The sequence below is a fragment of the Odontesthes bonariensis genome, chromosome 5 (genome assembly GCF_027942865.1).
Source record: "Odontesthes bonariensis isolate fOdoBon6 chromosome 5, fOdoBon6.hap1, whole genome shotgun sequence".
Taxonomy (NCBI): Eukaryota; Metazoa; Chordata; class Actinopteri; order Atheriniformes; family Atherinopsidae; genus Odontesthes; species Odontesthes bonariensis.
In genome coordinates, this window is record NC_134510.1 from 40,191,291 (window position 1) to 40,218,377 (window position 27,087).

The 27,087-nt window shown below is 43.6% G+C and overlaps 1 protein-coding gene across 1 annotated transcript; it reads right to left on the bottom strand.

Moving 5' to 3' along the window:
* Positions 1-1,174: 1,174 nt before the first annotated feature.
* On the bottom strand, positions 1,175-26,698 carry cmtm6 (CKLF-like MARVEL transmembrane domain containing 6). Its single transcript, XM_075466377.1, has 5 exons — positions 26,560-26,698; positions 23,175-23,298; positions 2,892-3,068; positions 2,583-2,681; positions 1,175-2,198 (listed from the first exon to the last, which is right to left on the bottom strand). The coding sequence occupies exons 2-5, from the start codon at positions 23,289-23,291 to the stop codon at positions 2,025-2,027; spliced, it is 567 nt and encodes a 188-aa protein (XP_075322492.1). The 5' UTR covers positions 23,292-23,298; positions 26,560-26,698; the 3' UTR covers positions 1,175-2,024.
* Positions 26,699-27,087: the final 389 nt, after the last annotated feature.

A 27,087-nucleotide genomic window follows, 5' to 3' on the forward strand; every position in this document is an offset into this window, starting at 1 on the left:
TCAGAGGAAGAAGCTCAACAAAGTTTGGGTCGATGTTGGACTCCTGATTCTAAGAAAAGAGTTTAAATTCAAACCGTCCGCCTTCACAGCCGCATGTTTGACGGGTTTAAATTCAAACCGAAGTCTGGGGGAGTTCTTCCCTCTGAGGCCGCACAGCTGCACCACAGCTGCACCACAGCTCCACCTGCTGGACACGTTCCACCATTACACCTTTTCTTTTTTATCAAAGGGGAACAGAACCAGAACATCTGGAGCATCTGCAGCTTTGGGCCGAACGAGCATCACTACAGAAACATTCAGGGCGACGCTGGAAGCTGTTTGTCCTGAAGTCAAAGACCATTTCACAGATTTCTTTTCACATCTGAACCACTTTACACCAGGTCCAGGACCAGGACCAGGACCAGGACCAGGACCAGGATCAGGTCCAGGAATAGGTCCAGGAATAGGTCCAGGACCAGGTCCAGGAATAGGTCCAGGAATAGGTCCAGGACCAGGACCAGGACCAGGTCCAGGAATAGGTCCAGGAATAGGTCCAGGACCAGGATCAGGACCAGGCCGGTCAAACATGGACAGGATTGTCCATCAGATACTAAAAAAAGTCTTCTAAAGACATTTTGTGATTTGTTTAACTTGTATTTTATCTGTTAAAATGCAGAAATCCAGACCGGCTCGTTCAGAAAACACACTTAAAGGGGAACTGCGGTATTTTCAACATTAAGCCTCTTTTCTGAGTCGTCTGCAATGTTTTAGAACCCCCCTCACCGCTTTTTTGATGTTTACTGCTGTCTCCGGTATTTGCCTAATTTTGATTCTTCTCAACCTGCTTCAGAACGGCAAGTCATGCGCATGTCTTAAAAGGTCCGTAAAAGCACCATAAACGTCCGTTTTCTAAATAATCAACTCACCGGAGTGGTTACTGGTGTGCACTGGTAATCCATATCAAATTTCGTGGCGAAAAGTTGCTTCTGTCGTGTTTTATTTGGCAGCTCGTTCATGCTCGCACTATTTTCTTAGCGGTGGCGGAGTAATATCAACAAACATCCAGTACAAAATGTCAAATAAAACACGACAGAAGCAACTTTTCGCCACGAAATTTGATATGGATTACCAGTGCACACCAGTAACCACTCCGGTGAGTTGATGATTTTGAAAACGGACGTTTATTGTGCTTTTACGGACCTTTTAAGACATGCACATGACTTGCCGTTCTGAAGCAGGTTGAGAAGAATCAAAATTAGGCAAATACCGGAGACAGCAGTAAACATCAAAAAAGCGGTGAGGGGGGTTCTAAAACACTGCAGACGACTCAGAAAAGAGGCTTAATGTTGAAAATACCGCAGTTCTCCTTTAAGTTGGTTCTGACGCAGCTGGTTTCCCACGAGGTTCAGAAGCGGTTATTCTCAGTGGGAGGAGCCTAAGATGCTTCTGTGAACTTAACTACTCAAATGAAGCTTTCAGAGTCTTAAGAATCTGAGGATAATCCAGTCCAGCTGTTTAAGGCGGCCTGAAATAAATGCAGACGCTAAAGGAAAAGCAGTGAAATGTTCCTTTTCTTTCACTGGTGACGTCTCTGCTGGTTCTGACCCGGTCTGACCTGAAGGAACGGGTTTTACCGCGTGGAACCGGGTCAGATCGCTCGGTTCCGACAGGACTCAGTGAGTTTGAAGAGGCTGGTAGTGCAGATGAGCAAAAGCAGCTGTTAGAAAGGAACATTTAGTGGTTGGGTGGGTTTAGTGTCTCCTTAAGACTTTAGAAAGCAGGTGCAAACATCTGGAGCCGGTTTGGGTCTCAGGCTTCTGAGCTTAAAGAACGCTCATTGATTGGTTATCGGAGGATGTTTTCAGATCACAGCGCCCTCAGATGGGAGAAATAAAAAAAAAAAAAAGACCTTAAAAACAGCCGTCAGGTCGGCTGAGGCTCCGCCCCCTGTGGTCAGGTCGGCTGAGGCTCCGCCCCCTGGGGCCGTGTGATAGTTTAAAAAGAATCTGTGACCTCTAAAGGCAGCGAACGTGTGAAAGGTCGGCTTATTCTCCGTTGGCCACGGCGTTGAGCTTCTCCGTCTCGGGCGGAGCCTCCACCGGCACCGGCCCGCCGTTAATGTGGGCCGGCCCCCCGCCGTCCGGAAAGGGGAGACCGCGGGTCCGCCAGAAGAAGAAGACGTCCCCGCCAAAGGCACAGGACGCCAAGATCCCAAACACCTGCAGCAGGAGGGGGGGCATGTTAAATACAGACTGTCATTATACAACCTGGGGGGGGGGCATGTTAAATACAGACTGTCATTATACAACCTGGAGGGGGGGGAGGAAGGAAGGAAAGTGGAACAAACGAAGGAAGGAAGGAAGGAAGGAAGGAAAGTGGAACAGGTAAAGGAGGAAGGAAAGGAACAGGGAAAGGAGGCATCAGATCAGGAAAGGAGGCATCGGATCAGGAAAGGAAGCATCAGATCAGGAAAGGACGCATCAGATCAGGAAAGGAGGCATCAGATCAGGAAAGGAGGCATCAGATCAGGAAAGGAGGCATCAGATCAGGAAAGGAGGCATCGGATCAGGAAAGGAGGCATCAGATCAGTCCTGTTTTAGTACCGCGGCGGTGATCTCCAGCCCCGATCCTCCGTTGTCGGCGATGAAGACGATGGAGGAGATGAGCAGCAGCACAGCGATGGCCGTCGTGTAGACGAAGTCCTGCAGACAACATGAAACATGCCATCACAAAGTGGAGATTTAAGCCGGTTCAGCTTTCCTCGTCCTAAAAACAGCGTTAGCTGCGTTTACCTGCGTTAGCTGCGTTTACCTGCGTTTACCTCCGTTAGCCTGCGTTTACCTGCGTTTACCTCCGTTAGCCTGCGTTTACCTCCGTTAGCCTGCGTTTACCTGCGTTAGCTGTGTTCTTACCAGTTTGGCCCAGCAGGTGATCCCGACCTTCGTGTGCAGCTTGCTGGCGAGGAGGACGAGGAGCAGCAGGGTGAAGAGGAAGGCTGTGCAGCTGACGAACTCGAAGAAGTAGAGCACCGAGCAGCTGATGCAGCTGTTGACCATCTCCTCCAGGATGAAGGCCAGGAAGGACAGCACCTGAGGGAGAACCACAGCACATTTAAACATTTAACCCGCTAATATTCAAAAAATATCGTCCGGACACAGCTTCAACAGTGACACTTCAGATCTCAAATCAGATCTGAGCCGAAAATATGTTCAAATGTTCCCCACAGACTGTTCATGAAGGCGAAAACTTCTTTCACGCACCTGATCAGAGAAATTATGCTTTAGATTAGAAACTTTAAAGGGAACGTGACAGAAATCATTTGTGTCGGACTTATTTCCACCTGCTGGCTCAGCAGCCGGCCACCAGGGGGCGACACCAATATTCTGGATCAGTTGGAAGACCCTGTTGTGTTGTTTGGGATTATTTATGAATATGAATGTGTGAAACCAACAGCCCAAAACATAAAAATGATCAGAACAATCAGAGCTGAAGCCTGTAATCAATAATTATAACTAGTGATTTCGGTGGAATCTGTTGGTTTCCTTAGCTAGGAAATTGTTTTTGAATTGGCTCTATTTGAACGAATTGGAATATTTTATTATTAATAATAATAATAATAATAATATAATTAAATATATAATTTGAATAATTATGATTACAATGAATTGAATTCCAATTGGCTTGAATTGGACTTTATTATCTAAGTGCCTTGAGATGACATTTGTTGTATTTCGCGCTATATAAATAAAAATGAATTGAATTCAAAAGTTTATTTTAAATAAATAAATAAAAAATTTTAAAATAAAAAAAGACTGTAAATTCTGTTTTTCAGTTTCAGAGAAATGTTTAATTTATTTAATTTGAAATGTATTTAACAGGTTAAAATAGAAATAATTCTTTAATTCATTATCTGACTGGTTTTATTCATCTCTGACTGTCTCGTGGTTTATTTGATTAGAAGAAGAAAAACAGTTTGGATGCAGACGACATTATCGTCACATCTGTTTTTATTCAGCTGAAACCCGACACTCGGGCCAGAAACCAGGATGGAAACACACAGAACTTTGTTGTTGTGTCATCACGAGTGAAGCCACAGTTGTGGTGGAACCGCTCCGACCGCTCAGCGGTGTGTGGGCGTGTCTGACCGACAGTGAGCTGAGGAAGGAGATCACAACTCCTACGGGAGCTCAGGGGGGAAAATAAAAGAGAAATACAAACCTGAAAGGACGCCGAACTGAACTCCACAAAAAGCAAAAACTCCCATTGACAGAAAGTACAAATAAAACCTCCAGAACTGGAGACAAAACCTTCCCAAACACCACCTAAACTTTCCAAATAGTAACTAAACCTTCCCAAACACCACCCAAACTATCCTAAACAGTTCCTAAACCATCCCAAACAGTACCTACACTATCCCAAACACCACCTAAACTATCCCAAACAGTACCTACACTATCCCAAACACCACCTAAACTATCCCAAACAGTTCCTAAACCATCCCAAACAGTACCTAAACTATCCCAAACAGTACCTACACTATCCCAAACACCACCTAAACTATCCCAAACAGTACCTACACTATCCCAAACACCACCTAAACTATCCCAAACAGTTCCTAAACCATCCCAAACAGTACCTACACTATCCCAAACATCACCTAAACTATCCCAAACAGTACCTACACTATCCCAAACACCACCTAAACTATCCCAAACAGTTCCTAAACTATCCCAAACAGTACCTACACTATCCCAAACATCACCTAAACTATCCCAAACAGTACCTACACTATCCCAAACACCACCTAAACTATCCCAAACAGTTCCTAAACCATCCCAAACAGTACCTAAACTATCCCAAACAGTACCTAAACTATCCCAAACAGTACCTACACTATCCCAAACACCACCTAAACTATCCCAAACAGTACCTACACTATCCCAAACACCACCTAAACTATCCCAAACAGTTCCTAAACCATCCCAAACAGTACCTAAACTATCCCAAACACCACCTAAACTATCCCAAACAGTAACTAAACCTTCCCAAACACCACCTAAACTATCCCAAACAGTAACTAAACTATCCCAAACAGTAACTAAACCTTCCCAAACACCACCTAAACTATCCCAAACAGTACCTAAACTATCCCAAACAGTAACTAAACCTTCCCAAACACCACCTAAACTATCCCAAACAGTACCTACACTATCCCAAACAGTAACTAAACCTTCCCAAACACCACCTAAACTATCCCAAACACCACCTAAACTATCCCAAACAGTACCTACACTATCCCAAACACCACCTAAACTATCCCAAACAGTACCTACACTATCCCAAACACCACCTAAACTATCCCAAACAGTACCTAAACCTTCCCAAACACCACCTAAACTATCCTAAACAGTAACTAAACCTTCCCAAACACCACCTAAACTATCCTAAACAGTAACTAAACCTTCCCAAACACCACCTAAACCATCCCAAACAGTAACTAAACCTTCCCAAACACCACCTAAACTATCCTAAACAGTAACTAAACCTTCCCAAACACCACCTAAACTATCCCAAACAGTTCCTAAACCATCCCAAACAGTACCTAAACTATCCCAAACAGTACCTACACTATCCCAAACACCACCTAAACTATCCCAAACAGTACCTACACTATCCCAAACACCACCTAAACTATCCCAAACAGTTCCTAAACCATCCCAAACAGTACCTAAACTATCCCAAACACCACCTAAACTATCCCAAACAGTAACTAAACCTTCCCAAACACCACCTAAACTATCCCAAACAGTAACTAAACTATCCCAAACAGTAACTAAACCTTCCCAAACACCACCTAAACTATCCCAAACAGTACCTAAACTATCCCAAACAGTAACTAAACCTTCCCAAACACCACCTAAACTATCCCAAACAGTACCTACACTATCCCAAACAGTAACTAAACCTTCCCAAACACCACCTAAACTATCCCAAACACCACCTAAACTATCCCAAACAGTACCTACACTATCCCAAACACCACCTAAACTATCCCAAACAGTACCTACACTATCCCAAACACCACCTAAACTATCCCAAACAGTACCTAAACCTTCCCAAACACCACCTAAACTATCCTAAACAGTAACTAAACCTTCCCAAACACCACCTAAACCATCCCAAACAGTAACTAAACCTTCCCAAACACCACCTAAACTATCCTAAACAGTAACTAAACCTTCCCAAACACCACCTAAACCATCCCAAACAGTAACTAAACCTTCCCAAACACCACCTAAACTATCCTAAACAGTAACTAAACCTTCCCAAACACCACCTAAACCATCCCAAACAGTAACTAAACCTTCCCAAACACCACCTAAACCATCCCAAACAGTACCTAAACCTTCCCAAACACCACCTAAACTATCCTAAACAGTAACTAAACCTTCCCAAACACCACCTAAACTATCCCAAACAGTTCCTAAACCATCCCAAACAGTACCTACACTATCCCAAACACCACCTAAACTATCCCAAACAGTAACTAAACCTTCCCAAACACCACCTAAACTATCCCAAACAGTACCTACACTATCCCAAACACCACCTAAACTATCCCAAACACCACCTAAACCTTCCCAAACAGTACCTACACTATCCCAAACACCACCTAAACCATCCCAAACAGTAACTAAACCTTCCCAAACACCACCTAAACTATCCTAAACAGTAACTAAACCTTCCCAAACACCACCTAAACCATCCCAAACAGTAACTAAACCTTCCCAAACACCACCTAAACTATCCTAAACAGTAACTAAACCTTCCCAAACACCACCTAAACTATCCCAAACAGTTCCTAAACCATCCCAAACAGTACCTACACTATCCCAAACACCACCTAAACTATCCCAAACAGTAACTAAACCTTCCCAAACACCACCTAAACTATCCCAAACAGTACCTACACTATCCCAAACACCACCTAAACTATCCCAAACACCACCTAAACCTTCCCAAACAGTACCTACACTATCCCAAACACCACCTAAACTATCCCAAACAGTACCTAAACTATCCCAAACACCACCTAAACTATCCCAAACACCACCTAAACTATCCCAAACAGTACCTAAACCATCCCAAACAGTACCTACACTATCCCAAACAGTAACTAAACCTTCCCAAACACCACCTAAACTATCCCAAACAGTACCTAAACCATCCCAAACAGTACCTAAACTATCCCAAACAGTACCTAAACTATCCCAAACAGTACCTAAACCATCCCAAACAGTAACTAAACCTTCCCAAACACCACCTAAACTATCCCAAACAGTACCTAAACCATCCCAAACAGTACCTAAACTATCCCAAACACCACCTAAACTATCCCAAACAGTACCTAAACCATCCCAAACAGTACCTACACTATCCCAAACAGTAACTAAACCTTCCCAAACACCACCTAAACTATCCCAAACAGTACCTAAACTATCCCAAACAGTAACTAAACCTTCCCAAACACCACCAAAACAGTACCTAAACTAGGGCCCGACCGAAATGTTTTTTTCAGGGCCGATACAGATAATTATGGAAATGGGAGGCCGATAACCGATATGTGCAACCGATAAATAGAAACATTATTCACGATAAATTAAAAATAGCACACACCGACACAAACTTTCATAATATGAACTTTAATTTGAAATGTATTTAACAGGTTGAAATGGAGTGTCAGGTTTCAGCTGAATAAAAACAGATGTGACGATAATGTTGTCTGCATCCAAACAGTTTTTCTTCTTCCAATCAAATAAACCACGAGACAGTCAGATGAATAAAACCAGTCAGATAATGAATTAAAAGACTGCTGCTCCTGACACAAACTTTCATAATATGAAATTTGTGTCAGGAGCAGCAGTCTTTTAATATTCCATTAAAAATATTAAAGCAGTTCATAATGAAACTAACTCCTGTTAACTCAGATATTTTGGATTGCCTTGTGTTCAAATGCAGTGTTCATTACGTTAGCTGTAACCATATCACCTTGTATTCTGAATTGTAAAAATATTAATCTCAGTTATGTTTGTTGAGCATGGACTGCAGTAATTTGTACACAAAAAAGCCTTAAGCAATCTTTGATGTGCTATAAAGGATGAAGTTTGGATGAGCTTTTTTACCATTAAGTCTTTTAATATTCCATTAAAAGACTTAATGGAATACTATCCATTGAGTCTTTTAAAATTGTAAAAATGAAAAGTGCAGGGAGCTGCCAGCAGCATTTGTAAAATAAAGCCAAACATAACTTAGGGAAATAAAATAATAATATAAATACAGAATTATCAATAAAAAAAAGAAAATCACTCCCTGCTATGAGAATACTTGAATATATGCTATTTTTATATTAAGAAGTAATAGAAAATGAACTGACTGAGAAGTAAAAATCAAGTGTAGGGAGCTGCTTATAGCATTTTTAAAATCGTAAAATAAACATAAACATCCCTGTACAACTTTACAATGAACCATCTGAGTCGCGTCACGTACGGCTTCATGAAGTTGTTCACCTAACACCATGGTTGTTAGCGCCGTAACAAGTTGCTCCAGATGTTTGAAACGCAGCGACTGGCCAAAACTTAATTCTATTAAAGTTAATTAAGAGGGACATTACGACCAATCACCGTTGGTTACAACGTGCTGGGTAACCAGTTGTTACGGAACAAGATAGGCTCTCACGCCGGCAGGCTACCAAGTAGCTAGCAGGCTTGCACTAACAAATGGTTAGTCTCAGGAACAAACACGTTTTATTTGGTCTTCATTGACCATGGCTTTCAGTCCAGCTTTCGTGTAGAACTACAGACACGTTCACGTTTCCATGTGGGGGTTTAAAAATTACTGTACACTATGCTGGGACTGCTTTATGGACAACCGTTTCAGTGGGGAGTATTCGCCGTCATTCTGGTTATCCTTACGTGAGCTAAAGCTTTGCGTCGTTACACAGATCAAATGGACCATTTTCTCTAGTCGTGTATGCTAATAAAGACGTTGTGGTGCCGTGCTTTTGCAACGTTGGTGTGTTTGTGACTTATTGCAGGGGATAAGGCTTCGTATATGCTTACCCTGAAGGGAGTTTGTTCTCTCTGCTTCAAGTAGTACTGCCACCACCGTGGCCCCACTTGCACCACGGCCACCTTGAAACCGTTCGCATCCTTGCGTGTTGATTGGTTGTATTCCGTGTTCCAAACAAATCAGATGCTGTGACGGGCGGGGCAATGCTCATGAACTCAAAGTGGCGAGAGCAGAAGATGCGTTCAGAACGAAACGGCTGCAAAATTGGTTGTGAAAATTATATTAACTTATCGGTGGAAATTTATGGAAAGTATGGCCAATGCCGATATCCCCAAAATGCTAAATATCGGCCCGATATATCGTTGGGGCCGATAATTGGTCGGGCCTTAACCTAAACCTTCCAAATAGAACCTAAACTATCCCAAACACCACCTAAACCTTTCAAATAGAGCCTAAACTCTCCCAAACACCACCTAAACCTTTCAAATAAAACCTAAACTATCCCAAACGCCACCGAAACCTTTCAAATAGAACCTAAACTATCCCAAACACCACCTAAACCTTTCAAATAGAACCTAAACTATCCCAAACACCACCTAAACCTTTCAAATAGAACCTAAACTATCCCAAACACCACCTAAACCTTTCAAATAGAACCTAAACTATCCTAAACGCCACCTAAACCTTTCAAATAGAACCTAAACTATCCCAAACACCACCTAAACCTTTCAAATAGAACCTAAACTATCCCAAACACCACCTAAACCTTTCAAATAGAACCTAAACTATCCCAAACACCACCTAAACTAGGCTTGTCCCGATCCGATATTTGCAAAAAAATGCGTATCGGCCGGCATGGAAAAATGCCGATCCAGACTCCCGATCCAGTTTTTTTTTTTTTTAAAATACGGTCCGTGTTTTCCAGCGCACCGATTTAAATAATCCATTCCACTTTTTTCTGTGTTGTTCCCTAAATCCGGTCCGCATTTTCCAGCCCATCTTCAACACGTAAAAATGTCAGCTGTGTGGGATTATTTTACCCTAAAAGACGAAACGGATGAAGAGGTGGAGTGAAAAGTGTGGAGGAGTTTGGGGAGTTTTTGGGAGATTTTTGTTTTTAAATAGTTCACAATACTATTTGTACTGATTTTTTTAAAAAGCCTTGGTTTACACTTGTTCAAGAGCAGAGTACTGATGCTGAGTTAATAGACTATTTTCTACTCAGGTTGTTTGTGTGATTTGCTTTTTTAATACAGTTGACAGTATTATTTGCACTTTTTACTGTTAACTGATGCCATTTCTGTTTGTTATTTATAATTTTGTGTTTATCCCTGAATAAACAGGAAAACCCTTTTCAACATGAGTCTGACAACTAAGTTAGTAGGCTAAATAATTTTAAACTTTAATACATGCTTGGATAGGCCGGTATCGGTATCGGATCGGAAATGCAAAAACCTGGATCGGGACATCCCTAACCTAAACAATCCCAAACACCACCTAAACCTTCCCAAACACCACCTAAACTATCCTAAATAATCCCAAACACCACCTAAACCTTCCCAAACAGTACATAAACTATCCCAAATGCCACCTAAACCTTCCCAAACAGTACATAAACTATCCCAAATGCCTCACCAGCTTGGTCTGTCCAGCTTTTCTTTCACTTTAATCAACTTACTGTGAATTAAAGCTTTAAATGAGGTCAAAGTCTTTATCTGAGAAACGTCTCTCATAAGTGATAAAGTATTTATATCCTGTCTTTATCTATTATGGAGCGATGACGCACGGTACCAGGGCTGCTGTGTACTTTAAAACAATCATTCAGCGTCAGACTGAGGTCTGAAGCCGTCTGAAAGGAGTTTCCCGTCGGCCCCAAACATCAGACATTCCTCCTCAAACCGAACCAGACGGTTAATGAACCGTAAAACCAAAACAAGGAGATAAAACCGATGCATTAGCAACATAGAGTTGAGCTGCGTTTTTGGCCTCGCGGTTAAACATCCCATCACGGGGACGGGAACACTCACTGAGCTGAGCGGCGGGTTATAAAAAGAACGAGTTTCTTCAGACGGAGACCAACCCTGAACCACAGAGCTGGAACCAGACAGGGAGCAGATCCACCGTCCAGCAAACTGGAATGTTACGTCATGCCAGTCGATTCAGACGCATTAAAGGGGAAAAACACATTTCCAGAAACAGATGAGAGTCCAGCTTACTGCAGTGTGCATGTCCAACGAGTCTGAGCTGTTGGGCTCTTTATGATTTATTATGATTTATGAGGTGGATCCTGTTTTAAATTCAGTTTCAAACAACCCACCGAAGCTCCGAGCCAGTCTGTGTGGAGCTTTTTATCGTTTCCAGCTCTTTAACCCAGTGAATTTTACTGCGTTGTGCTGCTGACTTTGATTCTTTCTGAATCATAATAATAATAATAATACATTTTTTTTTATTTATAACGCACTTTACATTTACAACAAAACCTTAAAGTGCTACAGTGGGATAAAAGAGAAATTTAAGATCAAAAGCAGGGACAGTAAAAATGCAAATAAAAGTAGTGAGTCCTTTAAATGCAAAAAGAAATAAAAACAGGACAGAGCATTTAAAGGGAAAAACATTGGGTAAAAAGAAAGGTTTTCAGGCCTGTTTTAAAGTGTTTCACAGTCTGTGGAGCCCTCAGAGCGTTCCACAGCCGAATCATGGACCTGGACGTTAAAACGACTAAACTGAGAGGACTTCTCTCTTTAAAGGCTCTGTGACAAACGGCATCAGTTCTTTACGTTTTTATTTGTTGAGTTAAAAAAAAAAAAGCAGAAGTCAGATCTCATAACAGGAAGTCAAACAGAAGGCCAAGAAATCCCTTGTGAACTTTCAGGTTTCGGCCACCAAATGGACCAAAAGTCCACTCTGTCACAGGTTCCAGTTCAGAGATGGATGGTTCAGTCTGGGACAGAAAACATTTTCTATAAAAAAAGTAAAATAAATGCTTTCAAATGACCGTTTTACCTTTTTTCTGTTGTTTAAAAAAAAAAAAAGAATGATCTTCCATCAGAATTCCCAACTGGTTCCTGTAAAAGCACCCTTTATAGAAGCTAAGTCCTCCCTGAGGTGGTTGAAGCAGCTTTAAAGCTTCCAGTAAACACACATTTTAAATGTAGGTGAGAAATGTTCCCCCCTGAAGGTGAGAAATGTTCCCCCCCGGAGGTGAGAAATGTTCCCCCCCGGAGGTGAGAAATGTTCCCCCGGAGGTGAGAAATGTTCCCCCCAGGAGGTGAGAAATGTTCCCCCCTGAAGGTGAGAAATGTTCCCCCCTGAAGGTGAGAAATGTTCCCCCCAGGAGGTGAGAAATGTTCCCCCGGAGGTGAGAAATGTTCCCCCCCTCGTTGTAGCTAGCTTGAAACTGCCGTTTAGACAGGAAATGGCGATCGGCGACGTCACGTTACGTTGCATCTTGGGGAGTTTGAGTATGAGTAGTAACCTCATGATGCATACCCAACATTTAGGAGGATCTAGTATGCATCCGGGAACTTCTCGCTTACTCAAACTCGCTTACTAACTCAGAAAGTTAGTAGGAGAAGTATGCGGTTTGGAACACAGCCCCTACCCCCCGTCGTGGCGTTTAACAGGACGTTGGAAAACAGGAGGAACATTTCCAAGCTGCGCTGGACTAAAACAAAAAGGTCAAAAATATGTAACTGAACAGTCACCGTCTGAGGGGAAATGAGATGGGAGGTCCAACATCCTCCCCGTTTTTCTGCTGAAATCTCACAATCATGTATATTCTGACCTTCTAAACAATCTGCCAAAGAAAAACGCCAAAACCGCCCTGAGCTCAACAACCTGCATTCCTCTCCTCTGACTCACAGCGTTTGTGTGCGCGGTGTGGCTGCTGGTCTATAAACGAGGAGACGAGGGGCAATATTTACTCTTTAAAAACAAAAATGTAAGGATGTTTCCATCCAAACGTCTGACATTCAAGAGCAGGAATCCCCTAAAGCTAATGTAAGCTAATTAAGAGTTGGCTGAAGCTAAACAGCAGCTGGAACAGCTGGTTAAACTCCTGAAACAGCTGGTTAACTGCAGCTAAACAGCAGCTGGAACAGCTGGTTAAACTCCTGAAACAGCTGGTTAACTGCAGCTAAACAGCAGCTGGAACAGCTGGTTAAACTCCTGAAACAGCTGGTTAACTGCAGCTAAACAGCAGCTGGAACAGCTGGTTAACTGCAGCTAAACAGCAGCTGGAACAGCTGGTTAAACTCCTGAAACAGCTGGTTAACTGTAGCTAAACAGCAGCTGGAACAGCTGGTTAAACTCCTGAAACAGCTGGTTAACTGTAGCTAAACAGCAGCTGGAACAGCTGGTTAAACTCCTGAAACAGCTGGTTAACTGCAGCTAAACAGCAGCTGGAACAGCTGGTTAAACTCCAGAAACAGCTGTTAACTGCAGCTAAACAGAAGCTGGAACAGCTGGTTAACTGCAGCTAAACAGCAGCTGGAACAGCTGGTTAAACTCCTGAAACAGCTGGTTAACTGTAGCTAAACAGCAGCTGGAACAGCTGGTTAAACTCCTGAAACAGCTGGTTAACTGCAGCTAAACAGCAGCTGGAACAGCTGGTTAAACTCCAGAAACAGCTGTTAACTGCAGCTAAACAGAAGCTGGAACAGCTGGTTAAACTCCTGAAACAGCTGGTTAACTGCAGCTAAACAGCAGCTGGAACAGCTGGTTAAACTCCTGAAACAGCTGGTTAACTGTAGCTAAACAGCAGCTGGAACAGCTGGTTAAACTCCTGAAACAGCTGGTTAACTGTAGCTAAACAGAAGCTGGAACAGCTGGTTAAACTCCTGAAACAGCTGGTTAACTGCAGCTAAACAGCAGCTGGAACAGCTGGTTAAACCCCTGAAACAGCTGGTTAACTGCAGCTAAACAGCAGCTGGAACAGCTGGTTAAACTCCTGAAACAGCTGGTTAACTGCAGCTAAATAGCATCTGGAACAGCTGGTTAAACCCCTGAAACAGCTGGTTAACTGCAGCTAAACAGCAGCTGGAACAACTGGTTAAACTCCTGAAACAGCTGGTTAACTGCAGCTAAACAGCAGCTGGAACAGCTGGTTAAACTCCAGAAACAGCTGGTTAACTGCAGCTAAACAGAAGCTGGAACAGCTGGTTAAACTCCTGAAACAGCTGGTTAACTGCAGCTAAACAGCAGCTGGAACAGCTGGTTAAACTCCTGAAACAGCTGGTTAACTGTAGCTAAACAGCAGCTGGAACAGCTGGTTAAACTCCTGAAACAGCTGGTTAACTGTAGCTAAACAGAAGCTGGAACAGCTGGTTAAACTCCTGAAACAGCTGGTTAACTGCAGCTAAACAGCAGCTGGAACAGCTGGTTAAACCCCTGAAACAGCTGGTTAACTGCAGCTAAACAGCAGCTGGAACAGCTGGTTAAACTCCTGAAACAGCTGGTTAACTGCAGCTAAATAGCATCTGGAACAGCTGGTTAAACCCCTGAAACAGCTGGTTAACTGCAGCTAAACAGCAGCTGGAACAACTGGTTAAACTCCTGAAACAGCTGGTTAACTGCAGCTAAACAGCAGCTGGAACAGCTGGTTAAACTCCAGAAACAGCTGGTTAACTGCAGCTAAACAGAAGCTGGAACAGCTGGTTAAACTCCTGAAACAGCTGGTTAACTGCAGATAAACAGCAGCTGGAACAGCTGGTTAAACTCCTGAAACAGCTGGTTAACTGCAGATAAACAGCAGCTGGAACAGCTGGTTAAACTCCTGTAACAGCTGGTTAACTGCAGCTAAATAGCAGCTGGTAAAACTCCTGAAACAGCTGGTTAACTGCAGCTAAATAGCAGCTGGAACAACTGGTTAAACTCCTGAAACAGCTGGTTAACTGCAGCTAAACAGCAGCTGGAACAGCTGGTTAAACTCCTGAAACAGCTGGTTAACTGCAGCTAAACAGCAGCTGGAACAGCTGGTTAACTGCAGCTAAACAGCAGCTGGAACAGCTGGTTAAACCCCTGAAGCAGCTGGTTAACTGCAGCTAAAGAGCAGCTGGAACAGCTGGTTAAACTCCAGAAACAGCTGGTTAACTGCAGCTAAACAGCAGCTGGAACAGCTGGTTAAACTCCTGAAACAGCTGTTAACTGCAGCTAAACATCAGCTGGAACAGCTGGTTAAACTCCTGAAACAGCTGTTAACTGTAGCTAAACATCAGCTGGAACAGCTGGTTAAACCCCTGAAACAGCTGTTAACTGTAGCTAAACAGCAGCTGGAACAGCTGGTTAAACTCCTGAAACAGCTGTTAACTGTAGCTAAAGAGCAGCTGGAACAGCTGGTTAAACTCCTGAAACAGCTGGTTAACTGTAGCTAAACAGCAGCTGGAATAGCTGATTAAACTCCTGAAACAGCTGGTTAACTGCAGCTAAACAGCAGCTGGAACAGCTGGTTAAACTCCTGAAACAGCTGGTTAACTGCAGCTAAACAGCAGCTGGAACAGCTGGTTAAACTCCTGAAACAGCTGGTTAACTGTAGCTAAACAGCAGCTGGAATAGCTGGTTAAACTCCTGAAACAGCTGGTTAACTGCAGCTAAACAGCAGCTGGAACAGCTGGTTAAACTCCTGAAACAGCTGGTTAACTGCAGCTAAACAGCAGCTGGAACAGCTGGTTAACTGCAGCTGGAACAGCTGGTTAAACTCCTGAAACAGCTGGTTAACTGCAGCTAAACAGCAATGTACAAAAAGCTGAATGAACATCCACCCAAAGTGCTGCTTCCATGTTTTTTGGCAGCAGTTGACTCATTTTCTTCAGGAAACATCATCCGTTTATTGATCTCTGAAGAATAACTTGCAAAACTGGTTCCTCTTCAGACTTCCAACTAAAGTGCTGACTGAAGAGGAACTCTGTGCCACATCCTGGAGGCTTATGGAGGAGGACGGAAGGTCGTAGTTATCAAAGCACCGCAGGAAGTGGGGCTTCTTTGGCTCCCTGTTAGAGTCAGAATAGAATCTAAGGTTCTTCTCCTCACATATATAAAGCTCTTATGGAGAGAATTAGATGCAGCGTGCCTCTTTTAGACCACCAAGCTAAGTACAATCATTAATAAGACTCATAAGAGGCTACTCACCTGAGAATTTGTCCACGTACATCGAGTACTAGGGATGCAATACATTTGTCATTGCTTGAAGTGTACAGTTTGTGCTGTTGTTTTGCCAATTCTATTTTTATATATTTTTTTAATTTAATTTAATGAAATTTTTATTTATTATTTTTTATTTATAATTTTATTTAAATTTATTTATTTGTTTTTTATACAGGCATATTTATTTTTTGTTACTATTATTAATTTATATTTTCTATTATCCTTATTTCTCTTGTATGTCCTACACGATTTGAAAAAGACTTAGTAAAAATATTGTGCAAAATGACCGAGCTTTGGGAGGCAGAGCCTTCGGTTATCGGGCCCCTCTCTGTGGAACCAGCTGCCAGTTTGGGAGGCAGAGCCTTCAGTTATCAGGCCCCTCTCTGTGGAACCAGCTGCCAGTTTGGGAGGCAGAGCCTTCAGTTATCAGGCCCCTCTCTGTGGAACCAGCTGCCAGTTTGGGAGGCAGAGCCTTCAGTTATCAGGCCCCTCTCTGTGGAACCAGCTGCCAGTTTGGGAGGCAGAGCCTTCAGTTATCAGGCCCCTCTCTGTGGAACCAGCTGCCAGTTTGGGAGGCAGAGCCTTCAGTTATCAGGTCCCTCTCTGTGGAACCAGCTGCCAGTTTGGGAGGCAGAGCCTTCAGTTATCAGGCCCCTCTCTGAGGAACCAGCTGCCAGTTTGGGAGGCAGAGCCTTCAGTTATCAGGCCCCTCTCTGTGGAACCAGCTGCCAGTTTGGGAGGCAGAGCCTTCAGTTATCAGGCCCCTCTCTGTGGAACCAGCTGCCAGTTTGGGAGGCAGAGCCTTCAGTTATCAGGCCCCTCTCTGAGGAACCAGCTGCCAGTTTGGGAGGCAGAGCCTTCAGTTATCAGGCCCCTCTCTGTGGAACCAGCTGCCAGTTTGGGAGGCAGAGCCTTCAGTTATCAGGCCCCTCTCTGTGGAACCAGCTGCCAGTTTGGGAGGCAGAGCCTTCAGTTATCAGGCCCCTCTCTGGGGAACCAGCTGCCAGTTTGGCTTCAGGAAACCTTTTAGGCTTAAAACTTTCCTTTCTGACAAAGCTTATAGTTAGGTTTGGCTCAGGTGACCCTGAAACATCCCATAGTTCTGCTGCTATAGGCCCAGCCTGCTGGGGGGGGGCTCCCTTCCTGCACATCCTCTTTTTGTCCTAGAAGCAGAGTCCTGGGGGCCGGATGCAGGCCTCACCTCGGCCCCCCTGCAGCCAACTGTTGCCACAGCAGCTCTGAGATGTGCTGACGGCAGGCGAATGATGGGCTCTGCAACACTTTCACTTCTCCGTTTGCAGCTTCCTGCCGGAGGAGTCAGTCAGATGGAGGTCACACTGCTCCAGAGCTGCTTCAGACGCGCCGCTTCCTCGCCCAGAACCGGCGCTGCAGCCACAGCACCGAGCATAAAGGCGCATTAATCCGCCGCTGGAGGCAGAAATAAAGGCACTTCCTGCTCAAACAATTCCTGGAACGATAACGGCCGCCCCCTCAAACAATAATAATAATAATAATATATTTTATTTATAAAGCACTTTACATCAATTTAATGACTTCAGAGTGCTACATTTTAAAACTAGCATTTAAAAAACAAACAAAAAAAAAACAAAAAACAGTAAAATAATAATAATAATCTAACGAGTTAGACCGACCTCTGAACCAGAAACCGACTCCTGTTTCACAGCTTTCCCACAGATCGCTTCTGTGCCATCCAACGGAAACCCGACTCTTAGATTGAAAGCAAACATTTGCTCCAACTGGTCCCGTGAGGACGTTTTATGTTGTTTCAGCTTCATTCTGTTGCCTCTACGTTTGGGCTCTTTGGGTGGGTTTAATATGAATAAACATTAAACAAAGACCCGGGTGGAGCCAACGTGTACAGACTGCAGGCATTTAAAGGTTTACGGTCGAATTACTGGAAAACAGAAGTTAAAATGTTAAGTTTCTCTTTTTTTAAACTGATAACAGCCGTTTCCTTTGAATTGTTTTGCTGCCAAAGGTGAACAGGAGTGAACAGGAGTGAACAGAGGTGAAGGCATAAAGAGGAACGCTTCCCCCTCTTTTTACAGAGAAATAATCTGCACATAACTGTCAAACAAGCTTCTCTCAGCTGGACTTATTTTAATTAAAATCCATCAACAAAGAGTTTCATATCGTCGGACTTTAGAGCAAAGAGGCTGAAGCAAACAGGAAGTAGAATGGGAGGAAGTCAGATCCCAGTAAAAAGCAGGTTGCACCGTTTTCCTTCTCAGGTGAGAGGTGACCAACACATCCACCGCTTCATCATCCGCTTCATCCAACACATCCACCGCTTCATCATCCAACACATCCACCGCTTCATCATCCGCTTCATCCAACACATCCACCGCTTCATCATCCAACACATCCACCGCTTCATTATCTGCTTCATCCAACACATCCACCGCTTCATCATCCAACACATCCACCGCTTCATTATCTGCTTCATCCAACACATCCACCGCTTCATCATCCAACACATCCACCGCTTCATCATCCGCTTCATCCAACACATCCACCGCTTCATCATCCAACACATCCACCGCTTCATTATCTGCTTCATCCAACACATCCACCGCTTCATCATCCAACACATCCACCGCTTCATTATCTGCTTCATCCAACACATCCACCGCTTCATCAACACATCCTCCGCTTCATCATCTGCTTCATCCAACACATCCACCGCTTCATCAACACATCCTCCGCTTCATCATCTGCTTCATCCAACACATCCACCGCTTCATCATCCAACACATCCACCGCTTCATCATCTGCTTCATCCAACACATCCACCGCTTCATCATCCAACACATCCACCGCTTCATTATCTGCTTCATCCAACACATCCACCGCTTCATCATCCAACACATCCACCGCTTCATTATCTGCTTCATCCAACACATCCACCGCTTCATCAACACATCCTCCGCTTCATCATCTGCTTCATCCAACACATCCTCCGCTTCATCATCTGCTTCATCCAACACATCCACCGCTTCATCATCCGCTTCATCCAACACATCCACCGCTTCATCATCCAACACATCCACCGCTTCATCATCCAACACATCCACCGCTTCATCAACACATCCACCGCTTCATTATCTGCTTCATCCAACACATCCACCGCTTCATCAACACATCCACCGCTTCATCATCCGCTTCATCCAACACATCCACCGCTTCATCATCCGCTTCATCCACCGCTTCATCATCCGCTTCATCCAACACATCCACCGCTTCATCCAAAACATCCACCGCTTCATCCAACACATCCACCGCTTCATCCAACACATCCACCGCTTCATCATCCGCTTCATCCAACACATCCACCGCTTCATCATCCAACACATCCACCGCTTCATCATCCGGTTAATTCAACACATCCACCGCTTCATCATCCAACACATCCACCACTTCATCATCCGGTTAATTCAACACATCCACCGCTTCATCATCCAACACATCCACCGCTTCATCATCCGCTTCATCCAACACATCCACCGCTTCATCATCCAACACATCCACCGCTTCATTATCTGCTTCATCCAACACATCCACCGCTTCATCATCCAACACATCCACCGCTTCATTATCTGCTTCATCCAACACATCCACCGCTTCATCAACACATCCTCCGCTTCATCATCTGCTTCATCCAACACATCCTCCGCTTCATCATCTGCTTCATCCAACACATCCACCGCTTCATCATCCGCTTCATCCAACACATCCACCGCTTCATCATCCAACACATCCACCGCTTCATCCAACACATCCACCGCTTCATCATCCAACACATCCACCGCTTCATCAACACATCCACCGCTTCATTATCTGCTTCATCCAACACATCCACCGCTTCATCAACACATCCACCGCTTCATCATCCGCTTCATCCAACACATCCACCGCTTCATCATCCGCTTCATCCACCGCTTCATCATCCGCTTCATCCAACACATCCACCGCTTCATCCAAAACATCCACCGCTTCATCCAACACATCCACCGCTTCATCCAACACATCCACCGCTTCATCATCCGCTTCATCCAACACATCCACCGCTTCATCATCCAACACATCCACCGCTTCATCATCCGGTTAATTCAACACATCCACCGCTTCATCATCCAACACATCCACCACTTCATCATCCGGTTAATTCAACACATCCACCGCTTCATCATCCAACACATCCACCGCTTCATCATCCGCTTCATCCAACACATCCACCGCTTCATCATCCAACACATCCACCGCTTCATCATCCGGTTAATTCAACACATCCACCGCTTCATCATCCAACACATCCACCACTTCATCATCCGGTTAATTCAACACATCCACCGCTTCATCATCCAACACATCCACCGCTTCATCATCCGCTTCATCCAACACATCCACCGCTTCATCATCCGCTTCATCCACCGCTTCATCATCCGCTTCATCCAACACATCCACCGCTTCATCATCCAACACATCCCCCGCTTCATCCAACACATCTACCGCTTCATTATCTGCTTCATCCAACACATCCACCGCTTCATCATCCAACACATCCCCCGCTTCATCCAACACATCTACCGCTTCATTATCTGCTTCATCCAACACATCCACCGCTTCATCATCCGCTTCATCCAACACATCCACCGCTTCATTATCTGGTTCATCCAACACATCCACCGCTTCATCATCCGCTTCATCCAACACATCCACCGCTTCATCATCCAACACATCCCCCGCTTCATCCAACACATCTACCGCTTCATTATCTGCTTCATCCAACACATCCACCGCTTCATCATCCAACACATCCCCCGCTTCATCCAACACATCTACCGCTTCATTATCTGCTTCATCCAACACATCCACCGCTTCATCATCCGCTTCATCCAACACATCCACCGCTTCATTATCTGGTTCATCCAACACATCCACCGCTTCATCATCCGCTTCATCCAACACATCCACCGCTTCATCATCCAACACATCCCCCGCTTCATCCAACACATCTACCGCTTCATTATCTGCTTCATCCAACACATCCACCGCTTCATCATCCAACACATCCCCCGCTTCATCCAACACATCTACCGCTTCATTATCTGCTTCATCCAACACATCCACCGCTTCATCATCCGCTTCATCCAACACATCCACCGCTTCATTATCTGGTTCATCCAACACATCCACCGCTTCATCATCCGCTTCATCCAACACATCCACCGCTTCATCATCCAACACATCCCCCGCTTCATCCAACACATCTACCGCTTCATTATCTGCTTCATCCAACACATCCACCGCTTCATCATCCAACACATCCACCGCTTCATCATCCGCTTCATCCAACACATCCACCGCTTCATTATCTGGTTCATCCAACACATCCACCGCTTCATCATCCGCTTCATCCAACACATCCACCGCTTCATCATCCAACACATCCCCCGCTTCATCCAACACATCTACCGCTTCATTATCTGCTTCATCCAACACATCCACCGCTTCATCATCCAACACATCCCCCGCTTCATCCAACACATCTACCGCTTCATTATCTGCTTCATCCAACACATCCACCGCTTCATCATCCGCTTCATCCAACACATCCACCGCTTCATTATCTGGTTCATCCAACACATCCACCGCTTCATCATCCGCTTCATCCAACACATCCACCGCTTCATCATCCAACACATCTACCGCTTCATTATCTGCTTCATCCAACACATCCACCGCTTCATTATCTGCTTCATCCAACACATCCACCGCTTCATTATCTGCTTCATCCAACACATCCACCGCTTCATTATCTGCTTCATCCAACACATCCACCGCTTCATCATCCGGTTCATCCAACACATCCACCGCTTCATCATCCAACACATCTACCGCTTCATCATCCGCTTCATCCAACACATCCACCGCTTCATCATCCAACACATCCCCCGCTTCATCCAACACATCCACCGCTTCATCATCCAACACATCTACCGCTTCATTATCTGCTTCATCCAACACATCCACCGCTTCATCATCCAACACATCTACCGCTTCATTATCCGCTTCATCCAACACATCCCCCGCTTCATTATCTGCTTCATTATCCGCTTCATCCAACACATCCCCCGCTTCATCATCTGGTTCATCCAACACATCCACCGCTTCATCATCTGGTTCATTCAACACATCCACCGCTTCATTATCTGCTTCACCCAACACATCCACCACTTCATCATCCAACACATCTACCGCTTCATCCAACACATCCCCCGCTTCATCATCCGGTTCATCCAACACATCCCCCGCTTCATCATCCAGTTCATCCAACACATCCACCGCTTCATCATCCAACACATCCACCACTTCATCATCCGGTTAATTCAACACATCCACCGCTTCATCATCCGGTTCATCCAACACATCCACCGCTTCATCATCCAGTTCATCCAACACATCCACCGCTTCATCATCCAACACATCCACCGCTTCATCATCCAACACATCCACCGCTTCATCATCCAACACATCCACCGCTTCATATCAACATGTTTCCAAGTCAAAGGCTGAGAAGAGATTAAATATATCTGGATAAACCTAAAAGCAGGAACCCTCCCACTCTGTTCTGACCGACTGTTCACTCGATGCCAAACCGACGCCCGACCCGACGCCCTTCCTGCAGATCAGGCGCACCGTGGGGGAGGTTTTGTTTCAGGACAAAAACACCACACAAGGTCACAAATAATCCGTTGAAATTAAAATGTTTCTCTGCTTTTGTTTAATAATTAAGAAGTTTTCCAAATTTCTTTCAGGTTAAACTTTCGTGCGTTTTAAATCCACGTTGACTTTGTGTTCGGACGCTAAACTCGTGACAAACTAATAATCTCTAAATAAATAACTCTGATGTGAATGTGTTGGCAGAGTCAGACGTCAGAGCATTTCAGGATCTTTGGACTCACCACTTGGGTAATTTTCAGGATGAAGCGGACTTTGTCCAGGTGCTCCGAAGGAACCAAGAACCAGGAGGATTTGGGGTTCGGCGCCGTCGTGGCGGCGTAAACTTCAGTGGAGGGCATGATGGAGCTGAAAGAGAGAACGAAGAAACTTCAGGGCCTCTGAGGGATTCTCTGCCCACGCTGCTCCCGTCACCTCCAGGTCAAACATCCGAGTCAAAGTAATCATTTCAACTCCAAAAGCTACGAAGAAAACGAGGAACATAAGAGTTCAAACCTCCAACTCAACTGTTTTGGAGCATATATATATATATATATATATATATATATATATATATATATATAAAAGAAAAAAAAGTAGGGCTGGGACTTTAGCACGTTAATTACGATTAATTAACTACACACATATTAGCGTGTTAAAAAAAAATAACGCATTTTAATCGCACACTATAATTTTTTTTTTTTTTTTTTTTTTAAATACAGACGGATGGACGCAAGTCAAGCAAGACTGATCGCACTCACTCAGAAATTTACTGATGATGAGGGCTGACGAGGGGCTCGTTGTGTAGCCAATATTTCGTGCGGCATTAAATTTCATCTGGGCGGAATGAAAGAAAGATATGTCTGGAGAGAGCTTTTGTGTGTGCGCCAGAACTTCCGGTAAAAACTTCCGGTGATTTGACAGCTAGCGCGTCAGGTTAGGGCCAGTGGCCGTAAACAAAGGTTATAGCCGAGAAGAAAGATGATAATATAACGTAGCTAAAAAAGACTAGCTTTCTTCAGTAGCCTAATGCTTACCGATTTAGCAAGCCTAGCAGCCTCGTTGCTAATGCTAGCCGCCGTAACGTTACCAACCATACCCGACGTCAAGAAGTTAGCTGAGCAGGGGCAAGATTATGGGGCTGCAGAGTTAACTTCATAATGGGTGAGTGCAGGTTTCATTCACTTGTTTTCATTATTTCACAGGATTGATTCACTTCAATGGTTTATCCGATTGCTGGCCGCCGAGCCATTATGTGTCTCGGACATGTAGCAGCTAGCGTGGAAGCTAACGGGGGCCCAAAGCAGCTTAACATCCAAGATTCTATATACTGTGTTTCCATGCATGCTACATTCAGATTCCAAATAGGGATATGTTCTGTGTTTGTTGAAATATTGTTGAAAATGTTAATTTTCTAAAGGATAAAGTATATGCGATTAAAATGCGATTAATTTCGATTAATTAATTTCAAAGCCTGTAGTTAACGCGATTAAAAATACTAATCGAGTCACAGCCCTAAAAAAAAGTTCAAACCTGTAAGTCAACCGTTTTTGAGCAGAAATATATATTTTTTTAAAAACAATTAAAAAAAACAAAAAAGTTCAAACTGTTTTTGAGCAGAAATATATATAAAAAGAAAAAACAATAATAAAAACCCCCAAAAATTGAAGCCTGCAATTCAGCTGTTTTTGAGCAGAAATATATCAAAAACAAAAATTTACAAAAACGCGAGAAAAAAAGTTCAAATCTTCACCTCAGATCGTTTTAATGCAGCCGTTAGAGTCATTTCAGACAAAAGGGAGCATTCGTGTCTTTCTTTATCTTTTTATGACAGAAAGATACAGAAAAGACTCAATAAATAAGCTAATAAATTAAACAAAAACAAGAACAATTGGGTAAATAGGGATATTAAAGCAGAAACTTTGCCCAAATCCTTTTTTTTTCGTGGCATTTACGGAGCTGCTCGTGTATCCACACAGTTTCAGGCGTTCAACTCGCTTTATTACACATGGAAATGTATGTAAATTCACCTGTTTGGACTGAAAATTAAAACCCGCTTTGATAACTGATAAACTGCCTGAACTTTATTTCCCACCACCATTAAAAGAAGCTCACTGCTGCAGCTTCATGATGGGAAGACTTTCCCACCCTTACAGACAGAGGTTCATCCATGGGACGATGAGAAGGGGCCGAGCAGACGGTTCTTAGGGAAGCCGAGGCCCTTCAAAGTCTGCAGCAGCATGATTCATAACTTCTGTCAGTCTGGAGGAGAATGAAGCTGCTTTACAGCATTTTTTTTTAAAGTGTTTTTTTCACCAGAAATAGTCAGAAGAAAACTGAAAAAAATAAAATTAAAACTTCTTTGGTGAAAGTTTTCACTAAATTTACTTTAAACTAACACTTTAATTTAAATATACACAGAACAACAGATGGAAAGCAGAAAAACATCCGACTCCAGTCATTAAAGCGTATTTAAGGAACATGTGAGCCTTAAAGGTGCAACCGTGATGTTTTTAATGCTCTGTGCACCAAACCAAGAACATAAAGATTCAGACCAGGAACCTTAAAATGAGGCTTTTATAAAACATTTTAAATGTTTTATACGCACGTCTGTTCAATCAAGGTTCAAACTAATAAACAAATAACAGCTTTAAGCGTTTTGTTGCTTTTTTTTGTGTGTGTTTTTTTCCCCAGAAATAATAATAAGAAAACTGAAAAAAAAAAAAACAAATAAAAAAAACTTCTTTGGTGAAAGTTTTCACTAAATTTAATTCGTTTTATACGCACGGCTGTTAAATCAAGGTTCAAACTAATGAGCAAACGACAGATTTAAAGCTTTTCCTGCATTTTAGATCCAGCAGAAACCCGTACAGCAAAGTGTTGACCACATCTGAGCAGCACCAGAGTCCCAGGGACATTCAAACACTTCTATGCCATAATGATCAACACTTTTCAGGTCCCCACCACATAAAAACAAGTTCATGGGGGGTTTCTGAGCGCCTGGGAATGAAAGTGAAACTTCTCACACAGGTGTGCAGATGGCTGAAGCAGTTTGTGCCCTAAATCTAACCAAATGATAACCAGCTATTTATCTTCCAGTCACTTTAACACCCTTTTTTCCCTTTAGCTTCAAGTTAGTACAAAACGTCCATTAAAAACTTCAATATTTAATCAATTCTGGCTTCCAAGACAACAACAGAAATAATTCAGAGGATGGCGTCAATATTAACCGTCCAATATGGTTGGTAATAGATAATTCGGCGTAGGTTTAACTCATCATATTACAGTTTATTTTGGTGTTATTCCATCTTTTCTAAGGGTTTCTAAGCTCATTACCGCGGTAACTTTCCGCGTCCTTTGGTGGGGAAAGTTCGATGGGAATTACAGCGGAACCAGTCGAATGAGCCGAAGCGAAAAGCGGCTATTTGCTCGGATATGAGAGGATAAAGAGTCGTTTTAAGTAAAGAGACAACCGCGAAAAGAAGTTTTACAGAATCATAGTGACTGCAGACTGAAGTCTGGGGGCTTGGCAACAACTTTTAATGGTGGCCTGAAATCTGCGCCGCTTCTGTCTACCTGAACAGGAAGTTAGCTTATAAAAGGGTTTAAAAGTTAAAGAAACAAACTCACGGCTCGGCTCGGTTCGGTTCGGTTCGGTACGGTTCCAACTGTCTGATAAACACCGTCTCCAGTAGCGAGGCTCTCTCCCAGCTCTTCGCTTTGTTTCTCGGGTTAACTGAAGAAACTTCCGCGTTTAAAGTGCGCTTTATTTGTTTTTAGTCAAGCCGGAAACGAACACGTTTCAGTTCCGGTTGGGACTTTCAAATTAAAGGTTTTCGCGAAGTATGCGGCATAGATATGGCTTGATGTCTCGTCCGCGTTGCTGGGCAACGGAGCCGAACGTCTTACCACAGGCAGCTCTCTCGTTGTGTTGATGGTGAAACATTCAAACATTCAAGACATAACTTGCTTAATTCTCAAACGTTTAGGTTATTATAAACATCAAAGTAGTAAGCTAATTATCACACTACAGACGAAGTCCATATTTTTTTTTTTTTAAATAAAAACGTAAATATTTCAGAAGTAGGAGAAGTAGGCGGTTTCGAACACAGCCGATGACTTGAATGACTTGAGTGTTTAGCATCTAGCATAACTTCG